Consider the following 22,951-nt stretch of genomic DNA (forward strand, 5'->3'; position numbering starts at 1 on the left):
TAGGAACATGGACTTCGAAGCTAGATGGTGCTGGATGGTGCCTTGTTGTGGCACTTCCTTGCTTTGTGACCTGGATCAAGTTAATCAGCCTCTCTGAATCTGTTTCCTCTGTAAAATGGGAATAATGATACCCACTTTGCTGGGTTGTGGTGAGGATTAGAAAAAATTAAGATAAAATAGAGCCTGGCACCTGGTAGGCATTTGATAGGTGTTTACGACAGAAGACAACTATCCTGAGTTTTCTCACCTAGGGCCAAATTGCTTTCACTCCCTAATGACTAATGAATTGGTGTGCTGGTTTCAGCTTTTGTCCCAGCCACCTGACCAGCTCAGTCTTGGAGGACCTTACAGGCAATTTCCTTGGAATTAGCTTAATAATACCTTGTAGGTGTGTGATGCATTTCAAAGAACTTTCCCACCATTATCTCTGTCCAGGGAGGCAGCAGTACAAGAACCACCAGCTGCTGAGCAAGGGAGGAGAGAGGCTTGGAGAGGTGAGATGTCTTGCTCAAGCGCACATGGCAGATGAGCGATTCAGCTCTTCCTAGCCTTCCACAGTCCCGCAACTTCCGAGCAGGAAGCAGCATACTGTGGCAGAAAGGGCACAGGACGTTGAGTTCAGTGCCTGGCTTTACTGCAATTAATGGTGTAATGTGGGGCCGGGTGCCTCAGAACTCTTTTCTCAATATCAGCAGTCTCATACAGATGTGGAAACTGAGGCTGAATAGACGCAGTTGCTAGCTTGCAGTCAAACTGCTAGTATGTGGCAGACAAGGATTTGCACCCTTGTGTGGCTGACTCCAGAGCCAGCAGGGGACACGGAATGATCCAAGGTAGACCCAGCCTAGGTCTTGTGCTTACTTGGTTTGAAGTAAGAGTTCCTCACATGGGGTCTGAGGGCTTCCCAGGGCATTGGAGGTATGCTATTGCTCTGCAAAGTGTGTGTGTGTGTGTGTGTGTATCTTCTGAAGAGAGCATTCATACCTTACATCAGATCATCTGAGAAGACCAGGAAACAGGTTAAGAACACTGGTCAGCTAGGAGGGTGGTTTGCGGAGACAAAGGTTGCCTCCCCTCCATGTGCCCCTGTTCGCCCCTGAAAGCTCACCAGGGTTAAGGCATGAAGGTGGGTGATGACGTGACCTGTTTGTTATGAAATATTTAAGTAACTCATGCCAGTGGCCAACACACATATGCTATCATATCATAAACAGGAATCTAGTGAGGCCAGGTGCCTGGTGGAACCCACCTGGGGAAATGCCAGGTGGGGGCAAAGGAGGATGGCATGGTTTGGGGGTCTTGCCCTCTGCCTGACTCTCAGGCCTGGCTCCATGGAATAGCCAGTCTCAGACCCTGCTCCTGTCCACTACAATCATAGTCACTGTAGTTAAGGTTAAAATCCCATCTCTGCCTCTCCAGGGGTTGTGTGAACCTGGCTCCAACCCATTATCCATGAGCCTCAATTTGTCCATTTCTGAAATAAAGCTAAAGATGCTTACAGAATAGGCTCCCAATGGAGATGTTATGAGAAGGATATACCAGAAATAAGGGCTGTAGGGACTCTTCCTCAAATTCCCAGTCTAGGCTCAGAGTCTTCAACTACCTGGTGGTAGAGGAATTTGTTCCCGTCCCTTATTTCCCAACCAGCACCAAAATCCTTCTGATCAGAGTGGCTGAGGATTTGAGGGAAGAGACCCCTCTCCTATTTTCTCCAACTTTGAAAGCCCAAGGGAAAATTAAAACAGAATGTTAAGAGGGAAATGAAGCCAAGCCCAATGATCCATTTATTCAATTCTGAAATGGGTCTATCAACCACCAACCCTGCCTGGGCACCAGGTGAGGCTTCTCTTCCCCACATCCTCTGCTAGAAAGACATCATGAATAATTAATGGCATTGAAGAGGACAGCCATCTGCTAGTTAGCAAAACAGCTCTCAAAGTACCTAAGAACTGAGACTCAGGAGACCCGATTTCTATCCTGAGCCCCCAACTTGCGGGGTGAGCTTGTGCCAGTCACTTCCCTTCTCCAGTCTTCCCTCACTTGTTACATGAGACAGGACAAGGCTCTTCTTTGCACCCAATGGATGTGGGGCTCCCCCCCCCTTCCCCAGCCTTAGCTGGGTATTCTCCCATCTCCCTTTTAAGGGAATAATAAGCAAGTTTGCTTTTCCCAAGCTCAAAGACATTTAGTCCTCCTAAATTCAGTCTTGTGAGAAAGAGTGTTAGCACTTAAGGAATCAAATTACATAAGTGTTTAAAAACCGTTTATTATGCAAAATGTTAACTTTTATAAAAAGTTTAATATACATCGCATGGTTACAGAAAGTCACCTTCCTGCAAAAAAGGTACAAAAAGCTAGATACTCTATTATAGAGTTCATAATCAGGGCAACAGAGCCTTTCTCCAAGGAGACCAGAAGACCAGCTCTACCGCTGCCTTGCCAGAGTTTGGAGAGCAGCCAGCCCCGCCCCCCATACACCTCCACACACTGAAAGACAGTCTTTAAACTTCGGGGTGGGGTGAGGGCTGGGGGAGGTTGCCCAGCTGGTGCCCAGAGCTAGCTCTGGCTCTTTAGGCCACCCAAGTTCACAGTCCTTCGCTCCCGGGCGCAGGTCCAGCCTCGAGGCAGGGGTTTGGGGAAGTCAAGTGGGCAGGGCGAGGTTGGGGCCCATCCATGCCCTCGGGCTTCCGGCCGTAGAGGGTCCCGAGTCCCAGGCGGAACGGGCGCCAACACCTGCGTTCTGGGCGGGGGAGGAAAGAAGACCAGGGAGCCGTCAGTTTCCGCCGAGCGCGCCGAGGCGGGGGCCGGCCGCAGACTGGCCGGCGCCAAGGAGGAAACTTGGTCTCTACCTCCAGCTGATAACTCCGCGCCCCTCGCTGCCCCCACCCAGTTGGCGCCAAAGGACCAGAGGCAGAGCTTGCACCATCCCTCCCTCTTGGAATTAACACTAGCTGGGAGCGGGCTGAGGAAAACACGGATCGTTTAAGGACTCCAAGCTACAAACACACTGGCAATTTTATTTAGTCGGACCCGCGCCTTTCTCGCGTCTTTGGCCACTAGGGAAGGCAGGGACACCGTGTGTTTAAGGTTGAAACGAACACTGGATGGGAATTGGTTCCGTCATTCATTTGATGTGACCACGGTCAAGTCACTTTCACCTCTCTGGACTCGGTTTCCCTAAACCGAGGGAACGCGGTAATCCCTTAAATAAGGTCTACCAACTCCAGAAATTGCCGTTTAAGCACCAGCTGCCCCTCTTCCCCGCCCCCGGGAGAAGGCGTGGATACTCACCTGGAGGCACCAGGACGTCCAGATCAGTGGCAGAAACTCCTTTGGTCGTTGGAGATCACAAGTTCCGGAGCAAGCTCGGCTGTCTGAGAGAGAGAAAACGGGAGAGTTACGCACGGCGCTAGGGAGTTCTAGGGGTCCCGCAGCATCCCAGCCCTGGAGCTCAGCCCCGCCCCTGCTCCAAGCACGCCCACGCGCACCTGGATGGGAAGATGCGGGCCGTCTGGGGGTCCAGGAGCGGGCTCGGCCAGGACCACCTGCAGGTCGAGGATGTAGTCGATGACGCGCTGCAGGATTTCCACCTGGCTAAGCTGAGTGCCTCGCGGGACTCCGGGTACCAGTTCCCGCAGACGCGAGTAGCAGTGGTTCATGTCGTCAAGCAGGCTCAGCGGCTCCTCAGCTGCCGGGCTCTTGCCGCGGCCCCGCGCGATGGCCAGGCTGCGTTCCGACAGGCAGCACACCGCCTCGTAGCAGCCGCGCACCGGGCTCAGCGCCTTCATATTGAGGAATGAGGTTGGAAGTGCCGAAAGAAGCAAAAAGCCAAAGAATCCCTTGAGCAGCTAGCAACGCGCGCACTCTCACGGAGGTCCGCAGTTATAGAGCCCGCCTGGAAGACACGCCCCTTTATGCAAAACAGCCCGCCTTGGCCCCGCCTCCGTCGACCCTGGGCGTTCACAGCCCGGGTAAATTGCAAACAGGCTTCCTCTGGCGGGTCTGACGCCGAATACCGCGGAGCCGCGGATTCAAAGAATGAGGAAGCGCTGATACAGAGGAGAGGCGGGCCTCTTTGCCAGAAAGGATTTAAAAAATCACTTAAAACCATTAACTTTAAGAATTTGCCTTTTCCTGGCAGCGCCCCAGATCTTAGAGAGCTCCCCTGCCCCCTGCCAGTCCACCCACAGCCCAACACTGGTTCGAACTTCGAACTCACAGTCCTCCGAGGTCGTAAATCCCCGAACAGCAAAGAAGCTTTTTTTGTTTTGTTTTTTTGGTAAGCAAAAGATTTTTCAAGGGAAACTTGTAAGGAATTAGTGCCGCCTTGTTCCCCAATTTGCTGTTCGTCTGACCTCCAGACTCACTGGCGTCAGGAATTATCTTGTGACCAGAGGGGAAAAAAATTAATTGTGGTGAAGCTGAGGTTACAATGAAGAAAACAGATTTGGGCTAGGCGCTGAGATTGCAGAAGGAGGAGGGGAAGGGGGTTTGAGCAAAGAACACTATTTATTTGAGCAACAGGGGGAAAGAAAAAAAAAAAAAAGCAGCAGCCTGAATCGTGCTTTTTGCATGGGGAAGGAAGAGAGCTCCCATTCTCGGGCCCCATGCGCTCCATAAGGAGCCAAATCTATGCCCAGTTATATTTTGGAAGCGAGTTTGATTAGAATTTTGGACAGGGTTTTGAATTGGGGTGCAGAAGGGATGATTTCTAAATATCTTTTTAGGAGCTCCCCTTAGGTCAGCAAATCTCTTTTAACTCTCACTTCTCCCTTCCCCCATTCTCCACACACCTCTATGCAGAAAAAAATAGTTTGGTAATTTCATCACTCTATTGTCTATCCCTCTCTGCTATGGAAGGGCAGGCCACCTGGACTGGATTATTCTTAGCCTTGCTGAAATGGCTCCAGCTCTATCTGAGAGCCCAGGAAAGGGACCACGGGACAGGCAAGTAAGCCCCGTATCGCAACGGGACATTGCATTCAGTATTCTTTGCTTGTCATCTTGTCATTTCCAAGGACTTTTGGGAATCTGCAGCCTCAGAATGCTGGTTTCCATCATGGAACTGGCCAGGTGGGATCCCCCAATGGTTGCTTCCTTAATCAGTCAGTTGGTAAATATTTATGGAGTCGCTTCACATAAAACAGTGGCTCCTGCTCTCAAGAATCTCACAATTTGGGGAGACAAGATTAACACAGGAAACAATTAAGAGTTCTATAGTATGTGGCACTGATTAACAGGACAATGGGAGCTCAGAGCTAGGACAGTCTCAAAATAGTCATAGTAAAAAGGACACTGGACTGGGAATTAGGAGTCCTAGATTGAACATACCAGCTTTCCCAATAATTTGTCGTGATCTTGAACAAGACCAGGTACCCTGGCCTTAGTTGCCTTGTGAACAAAATGGGGAAATGGTGCTAAGTGATTATTTAAAATCCTTTCCAGCTCTAGAAGTCTAATGCTTTATGAAATTTGGACAGGCAGGTGTGGGATGGTAAAGGGTACAGAAAGGAGTTATAAAATATTTCCAAGGTCACACCACAAGTAATGGTAGAGCCAGCCCTGAATCCTTGTTCTTTGCTGTCATACCACAGGACTCTGTGTCCCAAGAAAGAGTCGAAAGACTTCTTCCTGAAATATAAATGTTTTCCAGGACAGCCTCTTTGGTATAAGGAAATATCCCATGAATGGACAGATCAGTCTATATAGGCTACAGATGTCAAGTGAAGAGCATGCCAGCTATTTGGTCTTGGGAAGGGAATATGGTGGCTATGCGGACTCCTGAATGACCAAATAGAAAACACTTTTCTGTCACGCAGACTTACGTGGTTTGTGAAAAATAGTCAAGCCCAGGTTCTGGAAAATATCATGGCCTTCAGAGCTAGGCAGATTTATGTTCAAATTCCCGTTCTTTTTTACTAATAATGTGAACTTTGGGTAAGTCACCTCTGTGCCTCAATTTTCCAGTTTATAAAATGGAGCTAACTAGACCTACCTCATTCCTTCAACAAATAATTACTAAACGCCTCTTCTCTGCAAGGCGCTTGACATACTCTCTCCCTCACATCCATTAGTCTCCTTGGTGCCCGAGGACCCAGCAAGTGGCCGGTTGAGTGGTCTGTGCTCAGTTCACAGGACCACACAGATTCCTCTCTCTCCTTTTCCCTCCCCCATGACTACCCACTGCTGCCTCAGGCTTGTGCAGCCATTTGCAAAGCACCTTCACATTATCTCCCCAGATGCTTTCAGGCTGAAATGCCCATGAGCTCGGTGACATAGGCAGGAGAGGGATGCCGGGATCAGCAAGCAGAATTCTGTCCTGGTCATGTCAGTAACTTGCAATGTGGCCTTGGAAGAATTTCTTTCCTTCCTGGGCTTCATTTTCTGTAAAATTGAGGGAGGGAGGAACAAATGACCTCTAAGGGTACTCTCCAATGTAAGATTCTAATTCTGAAAGAAATGGGTTACGGTTGAGAACACTGAATAAAGTTTGAGCCCAAAAGACTTCTTTTTCCCAACAGCGGACTGGAGGGCTAGCTCAGGCCTTCTGCAACTTGTTTAGCGGTGGTGGGGCCTCAGTCTCTTATTCCAAATGCCTCTGAACTTTCTGTTCCCAGTTCTGCTCCTTTTACCAGCTTTTTCCCCCCTCTTGCATTTTTTATTTTTATGAAAGGATGTCATTAAGGCTTTTGTCTGCGCTGTTTTTGTTTCAGAACTTTTCTCACAATCCTATTTTTTGTTGAGGAATCCGCTCCTTTGCCCAGCTGTGGGTCCCGGTCCCACAGCTGTGTTGATCTAAGACTCAGCCCCAGACAGCCTGGCGCCAGGGTGGGACGTCATGCGTTCACACAGGGATGCGTGTCCCAGGCAACCTTTCCTCGGGCAGTCACCGGCCGGCGACTGCCGTCCCCACCAATGAGCGTCCGACACCCGAGAAAGGGGAGGGGTCTGCGCCGCCCCGACCCGCAAGCGGCTTGTGAATTGCAGATGCTGAGAACTTGATAACGTTCCTTGAATTGGGGCCCTTTAAAGTCTTTTTTCCTTCTGTCTCTTTTAGTTCTTTCTTTTCTTTCTTTTCTTTGTTCTCTTTCTTGCCACCTTTTGCCTTTATCTATATATGTTTATAAGTTTTCGTCTTCTTCCTTTTTTAACTATCTCCTCCCAGTGTCAGGAATCATTTTGTAAGCATTTCCAGGAACTGAATCTTTCTTTGCCAAAATTTAAAAAAAAAAAAAAGAAGAAAAGGAAAAAAAAGTCAGTGTTGTGCTCTCTGATTTTTTTAAGAGTTGGCAGAACTATTAAGTTATACTGCTTTTTCTTTAAAATTTTGAAAAGTGGTCGGGGGTCTCTGAGCTGTCGATTTCAAAGCCAAAGTAATGATGATGAGAATTGCAGATGTCTTTTTGCCTAAACTGAGCTTCTATCTATTTGTCTACCTTTCTATTTTTTGCCATTAATGTTGAAAGTGGGGATCAAGGGAACTTACAAATCTTGCCCAAGGTTACTCTGGATGTCAGTTGCTGACCTGTAGTCAGGACCCAGACCTCCCACTCATTTGGCTTCCTGTCCATTCTGCCCTCTAACTCTCCTTAGCATTAGGGTGGTCTGCTGTAGTCTCAGGACATCCCCAGATGCTGCATTTTTTAATATGTACCTGTTTGCTCACAAAGTACATGTAAAGGTGTGCGGAGGACGTCCCAGCCATACACTTAGAAATACCCCTTCTCCTCCCCCAAGCAAGGCTAGACCTCAAACTACTGCTTGAGACTCATGTGATACAAGAAGAGCATGGGGAATACAGAATCAAGGCTCAAACCCTTGGATGGACTACTTATTCTTCCCTCTGCCTCAGTTGTCTCCTTGTAAAATGGGGTGAAAAATAATATCCACCGACCTTATTTACAGCTGGGAGGATCAAGAGGACAAGGGATGGAAAGTGCCGTAGGAACCAATTAGTTATTTTCATGTGCTATGATGTGATGTAGCCCCTGGTGAGTGAGATAGGTGGTACCAAGCGAGCTTAATGGTTCCTGCTGAGTCTGGTCTCAGGAACATGTGAAATACTGCGAAGGGGACTATGGAGCATCTGGATCTAAGGCATGAGTCCTTATAGGAATGGGGATTTCAGGGGCCTCCAAGATGAGCTACTCTACAGTTCAAAGGACTTGGTGCCGCCACTGCCACCGCCACCACCATCATCATCATCCTTCATTGAATCTTAACTATTTGCCAAGTCCCACTTGCCTTCTCATACATTATCTCATTGACCCATTTTACGCACCAGGAGACTGAGGCTCAGAGAGGTTAATGTGCTTGCCCACGGTCACATGCTAATAAGTTGCAGATCCAAGATTTGCACCCAGGTCTGCCTGTCTCAAAACTTTTATCCTTCTGTGTTTATGCTTTTCCTTCTGCCCTTTCAAGGGACCTCCTAGGAAGGTAGTTTGGACCTGAGAGGGTTTTATTCCACCGTATAGAGAAAAGCAAGGGGGGGCATGCATTAGGTTGGAAGACAGACACTAAGGTATTAGGAAATGTCTTCTAAGTAGAGAGACTCAGAGAGCATTGGAAATTTCTTGGAAATGTGAAGCTTTTTTTCCCCCCTAAAAAACCTTCCTGTCCATGCTTTCAGGGATGTTTATTCTTAGACAAAGTGCAGGCTGACTACTCCTGTTTTTAGGAGTCAACTTGGGAGTTGAGTTTCCTCCCTCTCTCCTTCTTTCAACCCAAAGCCAGCCTAGCTTGGTCCAGCCATACCACCCTGAAGTTAACTAACCCCTTATGTCAGCAGGTAGGCAGTGACCATGGGATGTCCAGGGGCTGGCTTGGCATCTGGGGTGTGTGTGGGTGGACAACCACAGGAAAGTAGGAAGAGAGTTTGTTTTCTGAGAACCTATCTTGTGCTGCTGCTTTATAAATTCTGTCTTATATAATCTTCTCTAGAGTCTTTGGGGGTAGATATCGTGACAAAGGTACTGAGGTCAAAGAGATCTGTCCACAGAGCTAGCAGGCACAAAACTACAATAATCAAAATTTGAACTCAAGCCTGTGACTCAAACATTGATGCATACAAGGATGGAGACAAACATTCAATCTGCACACAGCGTCTAGACACACAAGGACTAGTTTCCTCACCCTAGCATTTCTAGGCTAATGAGGACAGACAGGGACAACCTCATTTCCCTGTTAAGAAAAGTTTGGAACTTCTAGACTTTGGAGAGCATCAGTAAGTTATGTAGGAGTTTAACTCTGATTTAACAAATAGCAAAAGGCAAAGAATATGTTGCAGAGGTTTTGCTATTTCCAAAGCACTTTCATTCATGGTTTCATTGAACACTTCCAACCACCATATGGGGCTTATAGCTCACCTGCTTTGTAATCATGTCATATCTGTCTTCCTGGTCTCAGTATCCCTCACAGTGCCTGGCACAGAGTGGGCAATTAGTAAAGATGTACTGAATTAAGTTCCACCCCAGTAATCACTTTTGGGAGACCACTGAGGGGATGTTCTTTGTCGCAGACAGAGGCTGACAGTTGGATTTGGGCTCCCACTAATGGGGTTCAGGAAAGGCTTTAGAAAGATGATGGAATCCAAGGCAAGAAAAGATGAAGGCAAAAAAAAAAAGGCCTTGAAAAGCAACATTCACCCTGCTCAGATATTGTCTTGTGTTGGCCTAGATCCCAGCAGCAGTTCAAAAGCTGCGAGGGTAGGTATGGGAGGGATCCCGCCTGCAGACAGAGCTGACCCTGTCAGAGAGGAAAAGTCTCCCCCACGCCCAATGGGGCACTGAGATGGAAATGCAGGGGTGCCAGAAAGCAGAGGCAGAGGCTGCAGCTCAGAGAGAGCCTCCTGCCGGCCAAAGCCGCCCTTGACTGTCATCATTACAGCAGCCTACGCATCAGCAGGCTCATAAGGGATAACTTTTGCCAAGTGCCAACAACGAGTCAGGCATCTTTATATTATCTCTCTCAACCCTCGTATGGATTGAAGCTCAGAGTGGTGAGGTGACTTGCCCAAGGTCACACAGCTGTTGGAAGGCAGAGCAGGGCTGCCTGAGTCCAGAGCTTGTGCTTTGAAGCATGAGCCAGGCTACCAACTGGAGGAAGAAAGGAAGCAAATGCTGGAGAATGGGGGCCTGTCTCAAGGAGAAATTGGGGTTGGAAGGAGAAGTAAATTCATATCGGAAAACCATTTTGTTCAACAGAGCTTTATGGCGTTAGGCTGTGTGTGTGTGTGTGTGTGTGTGTGTGTGTGTGTGTGTGTCTGAGTAAGTGGGTTGTTCTCTGAATGTGTGTTCCTCCCTGTGTGTTGTTGGCCTCTCTCTGGCTGTGGGACCCTTCCTGAGGATTGTGTGTCTGTGTCCCTGGTGAGAGTGAGAGTGTGAGTGTGTGTGTTTGTGTGCCTCCCTGATTGTTGCTTAAATGTGTGGTGTGTCTCCCAGAGTTCTCGTGGCCCCCTGCCTGAGTATACGACCTCCTCCGGGTGTGCAGCCTTCTCCGCATCTGCCCTTTCAACGAGTGTCCGTCTTCCCCCAATCTCCGGCCCTGGTGCAGAACAGGGCCAAGAGGACAATGGGCTTGCGCGCCCGGGTGGCCTTTTTCTCCACCCCCTCAGCCCCTGCGACCCTCCCGCCCGCATCCCGCGACCCAGCTGCCCCCACTCCGGCCTGTCGTCCTGCCCAGGCCGTCCGCGCCCGCGCCCCTGCGCCCCTGCGCCCCTGCGCCCCACCCCTGCCCGGCTCGACCTCCGGGCCCTCCGCGCCCGCGCTCCGGCCCCGCGCCCCGGCGGCCCCACCCCGGCGGCCCCAGGCGCGCAGCTGCGGGACACACAATCGCCGGCGCCCCCGCCCGGCCCTCCGCGCAGCCCCTTGCTCAACAAAAGCCGCTTTCTTTCCCCACAACAGATTAAAGACCAGGAGGGGGTGAAAAATAGTTTCTCCGGCCCTGGTGGGGGAGGGGCGCGGGAAAAGCCGGGGCTTTGGGGCTCTTTGATGGCAAGTGTGTGGGAAACCCGGCGGAATGTGGCTGCTCGGACCGCCGCGGCGGGGAGAGGCGCCGGGAGGAGGGCCCGCCCCCCGGGACCCCCGCGGCCAGGGCACCTCAGATCGCTGCGCGTCTCCCCTCGCGCTCTCCTTGTCCCCCCTCCTACTCTCCCCCATCGCGCCCCTGCTCCTTCGATCTCTCCCTCAAATTCTAGTTTATCTATCTTCTCTCTACTTTCCCTTATTCTAATTTTCCTTTTCAGGCGTCCCTTTTTCATCTCCACCTCCTTTTTCACTTTTTCTTATTTCTCGTCTCTTCGTCTCTCGCTCCGTGCCTTTCTCTTGATCTAAACATCCATCCTTTCTCTTCTCTTTGTCTTGGACACACTCTCTGCCCCTTTGTGTCCCTGTCTCTCTGTTTCTTGGCGGCTCCTTCTCTGTGACTCTGGCTAGGTCCCTCCTGGGTTGGCTCATAGGGATGGTGCTGGGTTTAGTACGTCTCTGGTCGCCCTTTCTCCTGCCTGTTTGGAGAGGCTGGGAAGAGGGAACAGGGATGTGGGCAGTCTGTTTATACATCCCTCTCCCTACACACGTGTGAGTGGAGATGGGAGCTGGCAGGGGAAGTCTGGGGGAGCCCAGAAGATGGCAGAGAGGAGATTTGGGGAGGCCTGGCCTGCTGGACCCAGGTGGAGTAGGAATAGGAGCTCTTGGAGGCTTCCAAGGGTTCAGCATTATTTTCGGCTCAGTTTAATTCAGTCTGTGAAAGGAATTCCTGGCCCAGGACCGGATGGTGGCCTTGGGACCCTGATGGGAAATGGGTTGGGTCTCCTGGCCCCCTCCTCTCTAGTCTTTGGGACAGACTTGGGAGAGGAAGGGGGCTGCTTCAAGACAAAAGGCTTCCAGGTGGCTGGGGGCAGGGGCCTTCCATGTAAAGACAGTGAGGTACATGCAAGATACAGCCTGGGAGCCTAGAAACCGGGCTTTTGCATTTGGCTCTCCCACTCGCTGACAACCCTGGACAAATCTTCTCCTTTTTGGGCATCAGGTTCCCCACCTGCCAAATGAGATACTTAGACCAGTGGTCTTCCACCTTTTACTACACCCACAGATCCCAAGATCTGATTTATTCCAAATGCATTGTTTATATTAATTAATCTGCTTTCTCATTTTGTATTTATGAAAGGCAAGCATTCAGTTAGAGTTTCTGATTAGCATGATTCATTACCATGCAGAGCTGTTCTAATTCCAGCCAAAGGCATCCCAGGAGACCCCCAAAGCCCTTGGTGCTTTAGTAGTCTGTGCAGCAAAATTCGATGGAAGACTATGGGCTTTGGAGGCAGACAACTTGGATTTGAATCCTGAGTCTGCCAGTGTCCAGCTGTGTGACTTTGGGGGAGGTCACACCCTCCCTCTGTATCCTTATCTGTAAAAAGGAGATATTCATAATATCAACCCCACAGGATTGCGCTGAGCATTATGTCAGATAATAGATACAACAGTGTAAGAAATTAGGTGCTCAATAAATAGCAGCTGTTAGGATGTTGATGCTCTTTACCAGTGCTGTCCAGTAGAACTAGAATTTAGCCGCAGACGTGAGCCACATGTGTAATTTAAGGTTTTCTAGCAGCTACATTTTTAAAAAGTAAGAACAAGTGAAATTAATTTCAATAATGTATTTTACTTAACCCATATACCCCAAATACTATTTGAACATGTAATTAATACAAAAAAACTATTAATTTTATATTATTTTCATACTAAGCCCTCAAAATCTGGTGTATATTTTATAATTCAGCACACCTTAGTTCAGACTAGCCACATTTCAGGTGTTCAACAGCCCGTAGACAGCACTGGTCTACTTAGTTAGAAAGTCAAGATAGACCTTGGAGAGGAAAGGACACCTGAGTTGAGTCTTGAAAGCCAAGTGGGATTTTAATACTCAAAGAGAAGGCAGGAGGAAGGCAGGGGGGAGAGGGCAGAGAATGGTATGAGCAGAGGTGCTGATCAGCTTGGCTTGGCAGAAGCTAGAGGGTAAAGTGAATGCTGGCCAAGATTGGACAGGTAGATGGAGGTGGGGGTGTGGAGAACCTTGAATGCCAGGCTAAGAGCATATAGGATGTGGGCATTAATACTGCAGAGTGACTGCCTCTTGGAGATCCACTTTCTTTTCAGGGAAGGAGGCAGCAGTACTGTGGTTTCTAGCACTACAGCTGATTCTATTAAGACCTCTATTAATACTAGCTATCATTTATTGAAGATTCAGGCACAATGCTAAGCATTTCACGTTAATTATCTCATTTAATTCTCTCAACAAATCCTCATACATTACTGATGGGAATGTAAAACTTTGAAACACTGTTTGGCAGTTTCTTAAAAAGTTAAATATAAATTGACCATATGACTTAGCAATTCTTCTAGGTATTTACCCAAGAGAAATGAAAATATATGTCTACTCAAAACCTTGTAGGGGGATAGTCATAGCAGCATTGTTCATTGTAGCCCCAAACTGGAAACAACCCAAATGTCTATCTGCTGAATGCATAAATAAAATGTAGTATTGTCATATGATGGAATATTATTCAGCAATAAAAAGGAACAAACTAGGGAATTCCCTGTTAGTTCAGTGGTTAGGACTCAGTGCTTTCACTCTCTTGGGTCTGAGTTCAATTTCTGGTCTGGGAACTAAGATCCCGCAAGCGATGTGGCGTGGCCAAAAAAAAAAAAAAAAGGAACAAACTACTGATGTATACAATACATAGATGGACCTCAAAAATATTAGACTAAGTGGAAGGAGCAAGGCACAAAGGACCACATATTGTATAATTCCATTTACATGAAATTTCCAGAAAAGGTAAATTTATAGAGATAGAATGTAGATTAGTGGTTGCCTAAGGCTGAAAAGAGAAAGGGGAGTGGCTGCTAACGGGTACAGGGGTTTTTTTGGAGGGGTGATGAAAATATTCTAAGACTGATGTGGTAATGATTGTGCAATTCTTTAAATATGCTAATAATCACTTAATTGTATACTTAAAGCAGGTAAAGATTATGGTATAAAAATTATACCTCAATAAAGCGCTTTTAAAAAAGAAAAGCATCCCCAAAACATTTGCGATAGATACTATGGCTATCCCATTTCACATATGTGGAAACCTCAGAAAGGTGAATCCCACGGCTACTCAGCTAGGAAGTGGAGAAGCCAGGTTTGAAACCTACAAGGCTGTGCTCTTGATCGGTGGGCGCTCCCACTTCCTGAAGTTGGCTTGGGCAGTGCCCTCCATCTTTCCAGGGCATTTAACTCCCATGTTTGGTGCCAGACATGTTTTCAAGCTGCAACAACTGCTCCTTAGATGACAAGGGTCAGGGGGGAGGCAGCAGAGGGCCTGGGGTGGATTTGGGACACTGGGAGAGCCTCCTTCGTGAGAAAGCTCAGGCAGCAGCTGGGCCGGGGTCATCCACGGCAACCCCCATGCTCTGACACCCCTTCCCCAACCCTGTATCCCTCCCAGGGGAGAGAGGAACTTGGCTCCAAAGCTGAGGCCAGAATGTGAGCCAGAGACCTGACCTGACCCCCACCTTAGAATCTACTGGATCTGGGGCTATGACAGGGGAGGGGCTGTCCCCAAACCAAACTAACAAACTGAAATCCAACTGCCCCACTCAGCCCTGTTATTTTATGATCACACCATATAATCACACCATAGGACAAGCTTGAATTGAAAGTCGTGGGAACTGGAATCTTGATATCCTGGTTCAAGCCTCTATCTTCTCTGTGTCCAAACTCAATGTCCTTGAGCAACTTGCTTACATTCTCCAGGCCTCAGTTTCGTTATCTATGAAATGGAGACAATGATATTCCCTTGAGAGTGTGGTTGTAAGAATTTGGGGGACCAGAGGTTAAATTCACTTCATTTTAGATCACCTACATTACATGTCTTAAGTTGTTATGGTTTTAATAATTGCCCCACTCAAAAGAAACAAGGTTAAAAGAGAATAGTAAAAATAGTTAATAATAAGAGTCAGTTTTGGACACTGATTTTGTGCTGTTTCAAGTGCTTTACAGGCATTCACTCATTAATCTTCATAACAACCCATGAAATTGGTATTATTATTACCCACATTTTACAGATGTGGAAACTGAGGCTCAGAGAGGTTAAGCACATTGACTCAAGGTCACCAGTGTGGAAGGGACAAGCTGACTGACTCTAGAGTCTTAGCTTTTTGCCATTCAGAATGGAATAGAATAGAACTTAAGACACCAGTCTGGTTTACTGAGTCCCAGTGTGTGAGGATACGGAAAAGCAGCAGTTAAGATGATGGATCCAGGGGACTTACCTGGTGGCGCAGTGGTTAGGAATCCGCCTGCCAATGCAGGGGACACGGGTTCGATCCCTGGTCTGGGAAGATCCCACATGCCGCGGAGCAACTAAGCCCGTGTGCCACAACTACTGAGCCTGCTCTCTAGAGCCTGTGAGCCACAACTGCTGAGCCTGCGTGCCACAACTACTGAAGCCCGCGTGCCTAGAGCCCGTGCTCCGCAGCAAGAGAAGCCACCGCAATGAGAATCCCGCACAGCAATGAGAATCCCGCACACCGCAGTGAAGAGTAGCCCCCGCTTGCCGCAACTAGAGAAAGCCCGCGCTCAACAACGAAGACCCAACACAACCAAAAATAAATAAATTAATTAAAAATTTAAAAAGACGATGGGTCCAAAGTAATTGGCCAAATTTATTAACATTTATTCACATTTCCATTTCTTCCTGCAGTGAGGTCACACATCCCATCTTCACGAAAGTGCAGTAGAGTCTCCATGATAGCTGCATTCATGTTTTTACCTTTAACGTAAACTATTGTAGTTTAAAATATTTTTAAATGAATAAAAGGATTTCACGTCAATGTTTTAAATAGGTAGCACTTTCACCTGGTTCAAAATTCAGAAATCTTTCATGAAAAGCCTCCTCCTCACCCCACCCCTGCCATGCCCCAGCCCACCGGTCTCCACACAGCCAGCCAGTATCGCTAGTGCCTTCAGGGGAAAGGGAAGAACTGATACCTTTTGAAATTAGAAAGGGTCTGCTTGATTTATTCTGAAGCCACAAGGCATAAAGCCTACCTCAGCCTGGTTGATTTCTTCAGGTCTGCCTCTGTCTGATTTCCTGTACCCTTTGATGCACCACTGCTTCCTGCAGGTGATGGTTGGTCTCTTAGGGAAATGGTTGGTCCCTTCTCCCTCTAAACTTTCCCCCGAGGCACCCGCTGCAGTATCTGCTATGCTCCTGACCACGTTCCCTCCCACCTCCAGACCCAGCTGGTTTCTCATCCCCCAGAGCCTGCAGAGCCTGTAAATGCCAGAGAACATCTCTTCATCTCATCACGGTTGACCGGGTGGAGCTGAATTCAGAGGTCACACCTGGGTGGCCTCAGGCCAAATCTAGCCCACAAAAAAAATTTTTTTGGCCTGCCCAGTGATTTCAAAATTGGACAACTTCACCTGAAAAATCTAATTTTCCAGCTTGAAATATTGGCAGATCCAGCCACACTGAACCTCTATTCATGCATGAATGATGAGATCATCTGGGGCTGGGTAAGTGCCCCCTGTAGAAGGGATGTGTACTCTCTGGGTAATCATGGTCTCCACCACTCCCTGTTGGGTAATGTGGTAGGCAGATTAATGGCCGCTTCGAAGGTATCCACATCCTAGAAAAGGGAACCCTCCTACACTGTCGGTGGGAATGTAAGTTAGTGCAGCCACTGTGGAACAGTATTGAGGTTCCTCAGAAAACTAAAAATTGAGTTACCATATGATCCAGCAATCCCACTCCTGGGCATATATCCAGACAAAACTCTAATCCAAAAAGGTACATGCACCCCTATGTTCATAGCAGCACTATTCGCAATAGCCAAGACATGGAAACAACCTAAATATTCATCGACAGATGAATGGATCAAGAAGATGTGGTATATATATACAATGGAATACTACTCACCCATAAAAAAAGAACAAAATAATGACATTTGTAGCAATGTGGGTGCGACTAGAGATTATCATACTAAGTGAAGTAAGTCAGAACAAGAAAGACAAATACCGTATGATATCACTTATACGTGCAATCTATAATATGACACAAATGAACTTATCTATGAAATAGAAACAGACACAGATATAGAGAACAGACTTGGGGTTGCCAAGGGGGCGGGAGTTGGAGGAGGGGTGGATTGGGAGGCTAGGATTAGCAGATGTAAGCTATTATATATGGAATGGATAAACAACAAGGTCCTACTATATAGCACAGAAAACTATACTGAGTATCTTATGATAAACCATAATGGAAAAGAATATAAAAAAAAGAATGTGTATATATGTATAACTGAATCACTTTGCTGTATAGCAGAAATTAACACAACATTGTAAATCAACTATACTTCAATAAAAAAAGAAGGCATCCACCTCCTAATCCCTGGAACATGAATATGTTATGTGAATATGTTACATTACACGGCAAGTGGGAGTCAAGTTTGCAGATGGAGTTAAGGTTGTTAATCAGCTGATCTTAAAGTAGGGCGGTTGTCCTGGATTTTTTATTGCGTCCAATGTAATCACAAGGGTCCTTAAAAAGTGGAAGAGGGAGACAGAAGAAGAGAGTCAGAGATGTAACAATGGAAGTAGGGTCAGGGAGGTGTCATGTTGCTTGCTTTGAAAATGGAGGAAGAGGTCACAGAACAAGGAATGTCAGCAGCCTCTAGAAGATGGAAAAAGCAAAGAAATGGATGCTCCTCTAGAGCCTCCAGAAAGAAACACAGCCCTGTAGACACCTTGATTTTGTCCCAGTGAGATCTTTGTCGAACTTCTAATCTACAGAACTGTAAGATAATAAATTTGTGTCATTTTAAGCCACTAAATTGTAGTAATTTGTTATAGCAATAAGAGGAAACTAATACAGTTTATATGGGGGGGTTCTCTTAGGTCTCTGGGGATGGGGGAGTGGGGCACAGCAGGCAAGGGCTGTTGTAAGTATGTAAGACACTTAGCTTAAGATGCTCAAGAAATGGCACCTAACAACTCCTGAACCCGCGAGCCACAACTACTGAAGCCTGCGCACCTAGAGCCCATGCTCCACAACAAGAGAAGCCACCGCAAGGAGAAGCCCGCGCACCGCAACGAAGAGTAGCCCCCGCTCGCTGCAACTAGAGAAAAGCCCACACGCAGCAGCGAAGACCCAACGCAGCCAAAAAATAAATAAATAAAATTGATTCTTAAAAAAAAAAAAAAGAAATGCCATCGATTATTATAAGGAATAGGCTTGTCAGGTGGGCTCAGGCAGAGGGGAGATGTGGGGGGTTCTTGCTTTGGCTTTCCCTCTGTCTGCTCTCATAACACTCCTCTGCCTGGTTTCCTTCCCAGATCCCAGGGCTCGCTGAGAGAGCAACTAGGTCTTGGAGGATGTACATGGTGAACACTCAGAGAGTTAGCAGGTGTCAGCAGCCAGTGGAGCCATCTGATTCCTGATTGAGCACAGGGTTAGAGGGTCAAAGCAGAAAAGCAAGGACTAGGCCCCTGGCTGGGTAAAGCGGCCATCGGAGCTGCAGGTGGGAGGATCAGTAGCAGGCCCTGAAGTGGGGTGCAAGGTGGGACAGGGCACAGAGTTGGTCCGGGCTGGAGGCCTGTTCGAGGTGGTGCTGGCTGTTGTGGGCATGACTGATGGTTAGGAGTCCCGAGGCGGGCAGTAGCCTGACTTGCTGGGAGGGAGCTAAACTAATTTGTCCTGAACAATTACTGATGACTGCTTCGGCTTACCCTGTCAGACTTGCCAAAACTATTCATGTTTAACAGTGCATATCACTTCTGCATGAAACGATGAAGTTGCATTTCAGGTAGCAGTGTCTGAGAAGGAAAACCTCGCGGCCAGGGAGATGTAGGTTGCCACGTGGATGACCACATGACTCACCTGCTCTCAGGGCCCTACACCCCCAGAAGGTCTCCCATCTTCTAGTTCCCATACCCTTAAATGTCTTTAGGATTTCACCACAATTCTTTCACTTATTTTCTGTGTATTTTGGACAAGTTTATTTATTTTTATTTTATTATTTTTAGCAAATACTCATACAATACTTAATAGGTGTTAAGGCACTGTTCTAAGTACTTTACAAATATTAATTTGTTTAATCATCATAACAACCATTGACAGAAGTACTGTTATCTCTATTTTATATTATAGATGAGGAAACTGAGGCACAGAGAGGTTAAGTAATTTTCCCCGGACCACACACTTAGTGAATGGCTGTACCTTCTGAGGCTCAGCTTTCTTGTCTGTTAAATTGGGTTGTATTATAGAAGAGTGCCCTCCAAATAACAGAGTTTCTCAGCTCTGGCACTACTGACATTTGGGGCCAGATAATTCTTTGTTGTGAGGGCTGTCTTGTCCATTGTAGGATGTTAAGCTGTATCCCTGGCCTCTACCCATGAGATGCTGGTAGCAACCTCCCCTCCTAATGACAATGTCTCTAAACCTTGCCCAGTGTCTCCTGGGGGCACAGTCAACCCTGATTGGGAACTCTTGCTCTAATAGGATCTGGGGAGGATTAAATGAGGTAATGCATCTAAGATACTTCCATAGATTCCTTTCCCCATCCTTCTATGCCTATACTGGGTGAATTCTGCCTCCTCAGAACCGTCTTTATCTTTCTGTTCCTTTACAGACCTTGAAGATGTGCCCACCTAAATGTAGACTGGGTGCTTGAGAGCCTCTTGCAAAGCCGAAGCTGGCTTCAGGAGTCAGACCTGCATTCTGGTCCCATGACTTCCACTGACACTGTGTGTGACCTTAGCTGAACCCCTTTCCCTCCCCCAGCCTCAGTTTCTCCATGTGTGCAATGAAGGGGTTGACCTAAAAGCTTTCCAAAAGATCTTCTAGCTGCAGAGATCAGTGCCTGGGTGATTCATACCAGATACAAATTCCCCTTACAAAGTCCAAATTCTTCCAGAGACTTAGTCATTCCACGGTTTGAACTTTCTCGCAAAAGCCATTTGAAAAATTCCTCCAGCTTAAAAAAAAAAAGCTATTAAAAGAAAGTAAAAGTTTCAAAACCAAATCCTAAGCAAACACCCCTGAAAACAATACACACACATGCACGCACACAACACCCAAGGTAACTCCGAGAACAGGATATGAAACCTCGCAGGCGGGCGCTAAGAAATGATTCACAGGCCTTTCGAGATGCTTCTATTTCAAGGCATGATCCGCCCACTGGATCTGGTGGCTCCAAAAACAAAATAAACCTTAAAGAAGCTGCCGTTTCTTATCTCAACAGAGTTAGCCCAGCCAGCATCCTCAGGTCTCAAGGGCTCCAGCCAGAAGACAAGGTTGAGTCCTGTGAATTCCCTTTCTGTTCTATTTCAAGTCTCAAGCTGCAGGCTTGTTTAAAGTCTTTTGCATCCACCTTTGGTTGGCTGACCCCGAGTTTAAAGCAACACAGCCTAATGGGTTTACAGCACAGCCTGGGAGTTCATAAGTTTAGTTTAGCAATGTCTCTGTATGACTCTGTCCTACTACATTCTGAGCTGATCATTCCGATAACTGTCTCCAACTAAACAATCCTACCTGGCTTGGGGATTGTGCTAACAATATTATACTTGTCCAGGAAGCATGAATTATAGCACACCATTCAAAATATCATGCTCTTATGTAAAACAAAAATATAAAAGTAATTTATTCGTTCAATGAAATGCTTATTGAATGCTTACTATATACCAAGCCCTGGGACGTACTGGTGCTAAGATCCAGCCCCTGCCTTCAAGGAGCTTTGTGAATAGGAAAATCTGACAAGTTAAATGTAGTAGAAACATATGGAACTATTTCTTATAGGAAAAGGCCTGCATAAAAAGTGATACCAAAGTTGGAGCAAAATTTAAAGAAATGCAAATGCTTGTGATATGGTTAAGTACATTCTCATCTGTGCTTACCCTTGACTTTTTTGTTTGAAATATAGAAAAGTTCTACCCTTCATGATGCTTCAGTTGCTCCCTAGAATCCTGCAGAAAAGGTCACCATCTGGGCCAAACCTACTCTTCTTGCCAATAAATTTCCTCACCCCAATCATATGTTCACACCACCATTGCTACATGGTGTCATCCCTCCTCTTCTTCTTGTCTCTGAGGTCTGACTCAAAAGCCCACTTCCCCCAGGAGGTATTTTCAGAGCTATCTGGCCACGTTGTCACTATTCCTAAACACACAGGTCTCATGCTCTCTACTTGGCTTTTAGCCTGTCCTGCTTTTGACGTCTCTTGTATTTCTGTCCTGAACTTTTACCTAACTTGTGAATCAGGGGAAAGAGGATGAGAACTGGCATTTATTAAATGCTTTCTTGGTGCCAGGCTAGCCCCTTCCTGCACATTTTGTGCCTGGCACAGAGAAAATATTCAATAAATACTTGTTGACTGAATGCTTGGGTGGTTTCACTTCAACCTAATAATAACTCTTTGAGGCAAATGCTATTAGTATTCCCATTTTAGAAATGAGGAAATTGAGGCACAGACGGGTTAAAGCCTGCATTTGAGGTCTTTCTGCCTCCAAAACTAACGTTCAGGTTCATTCTCCTACTCTGTATTGTTTTTCTTTCACATACATATTTTTTTCCCTAAAGTATCTTGCACATAACAAGTGCTTAATAAATAGCTACTGATTGATAGGACACACCATGCTCTCTACTTTACCCCATCCCAGACACTACTACTTGCTCTTTTTTATGGGTCCATATGCTTTATTTCTACACATAGCTTAAAAACCATCCTGCTGTTATCTGTGCCTGTCTGCCTCTCCCACTAGACTGTTGGCAGCATTAATGCAGTATGCCTTCTGTGTGCCTGGCTGGCACATGGTTCATGCTCCGTGAAGATTTGCTGAACTGGGGTGGTGGTGGCGACAGGGTGGGTTGAATTATGCCTTTAAAAAGATAAGGGCTTCCCTGGTGGCGCAGTGGTTAAGCATCTGCCTGACAATGCAGGGGACATGGGTTCGAGCCCTGGTTGAAGATCCCACATGCCACGGAGCAACTAAGCCCACGCGCCACAACTACTGAGCCTGTGCTCTAGAGCCTGCAAGCCGCAACTACTGAGCCCACGTGCCACAGCTACTGAAGCCCAAGCGCTACAGCCAGTGCTCCGCAACAAGAGAAGCCACCGCAATGAGGAGCCCATGCACCATAGGGAAGAGTAGCCCCCGGTTGCCGCAACTAGAGGAACCTCGCGCACAGAAACGAAGACCCAACGCAGCCAAAAATAAATAAATAAATTTATAAAAAATAAAAAAAAATTTAAAAAGATATGTCTAAGTTCTAACCCCAAGTATCCGTGAATGTGACTTATTTGGAAATAGAGTATTTACAGATGTAATTAAGGTAAGGATGTCAAAATGAGCTCCTCCTGCATTCAGGGTGGGCCCTAAATCCAAGGACTGGTATCCTTATAGGAGAAAGGAAAGCAAGATTTGAGACAGAGAGAAGAAGGCCGAGTGAAGACAGAGGCAGAGATTGGAGTCGTGAAGCCCAAAGCCAAGGAACACTAACGATTGCGGTCAGCCATCACAAGCCAGAAGAGAGGCATGGAATGGATTCTCCCTCTGAGCCTCCGGAAGGAACTAGCCCTGCTGACACCTTGATTTTGGGCTGCTAGTCTCCAGAACTGTGAGAGAATAAATTTCTGCTGTTTTAAGCTACAAAGTTTGTTACAGCAGCCCCAGGAGAATAATAGGGGTGGGGCAAGAGAAGAATCCTGGCTAAGAAATTCAGGGCTTGAGAGAAACAGCTTTGACTTTGGGGTCTTGTATACCTGGCTTTGGCACCTACCTGTTCTATGGTCTTAATTAATGGACTCTGCTCCTCTGAGCCTCAGTTTCCTTCTTTGTAAAATGTGGACAGTCATAGTGATAGCTAACATCTATAGGGTGCCAGGGAGTGTGCTAAGCCCTTTCCATG

The 22,951-nt window shown here is 47.0% G+C and overlaps 1 protein-coding gene across 1 annotated transcript; it reads right to left on the reverse strand.

Annotated features, from left to right (window-relative positions):
- Window positions 1-2,246: 2,246 nt before the first annotated feature.
- On the reverse strand, window positions 2,247-3,879 carry ID3 (inhibitor of DNA binding 3). The gene is made up of 3 exons (XM_007175104.2): window positions 3,489-3,879; window positions 3,292-3,374; window positions 2,247-2,740 (listed from the first exon to the last, which is right to left on the reverse strand). Exons 1-2 carry the CDS (start codon window positions 3,786-3,788, stop codon window positions 3,315-3,317), a joined length of 360 nt encoding a protein of 119 aa, XP_007175166.2. The 5' UTR covers window positions 3,789-3,879; the 3' UTR covers window positions 2,247-2,740; window positions 3,292-3,314.
- Window positions 3,880-22,951: the final 19,072 nt, after the last annotated feature.

The sequence above is a fragment of the Balaenoptera acutorostrata genome, chromosome 1 (assembly GCF_949987535.1).
Source record: "Balaenoptera acutorostrata chromosome 1, mBalAcu1.1, whole genome shotgun sequence".
In the NCBI taxonomy this organism is placed as follows: domain Eukaryota; kingdom Metazoa; phylum Chordata; class Mammalia; order Artiodactyla; family Balaenopteridae; genus Balaenoptera; species Balaenoptera acutorostrata.

Bases quoted from the DNA above. Each gene is read 5' to 3' on its own strand.
- ID3 (XM_007175104.2), bottom strand. From the start codon at position 3,788: ATGAAGGCGCTGAGCCCGGTGCGCGGCTGCTACGAGGCGGTGTGCTGC. The intron at 3,375-3,488 runs GTGCGCGTGGGC...TCTCTCTCTCAG, and splicing joins GCCCGCATCTTCCCATCCAG to ACAGCCGAGCTTGCTCCGGA.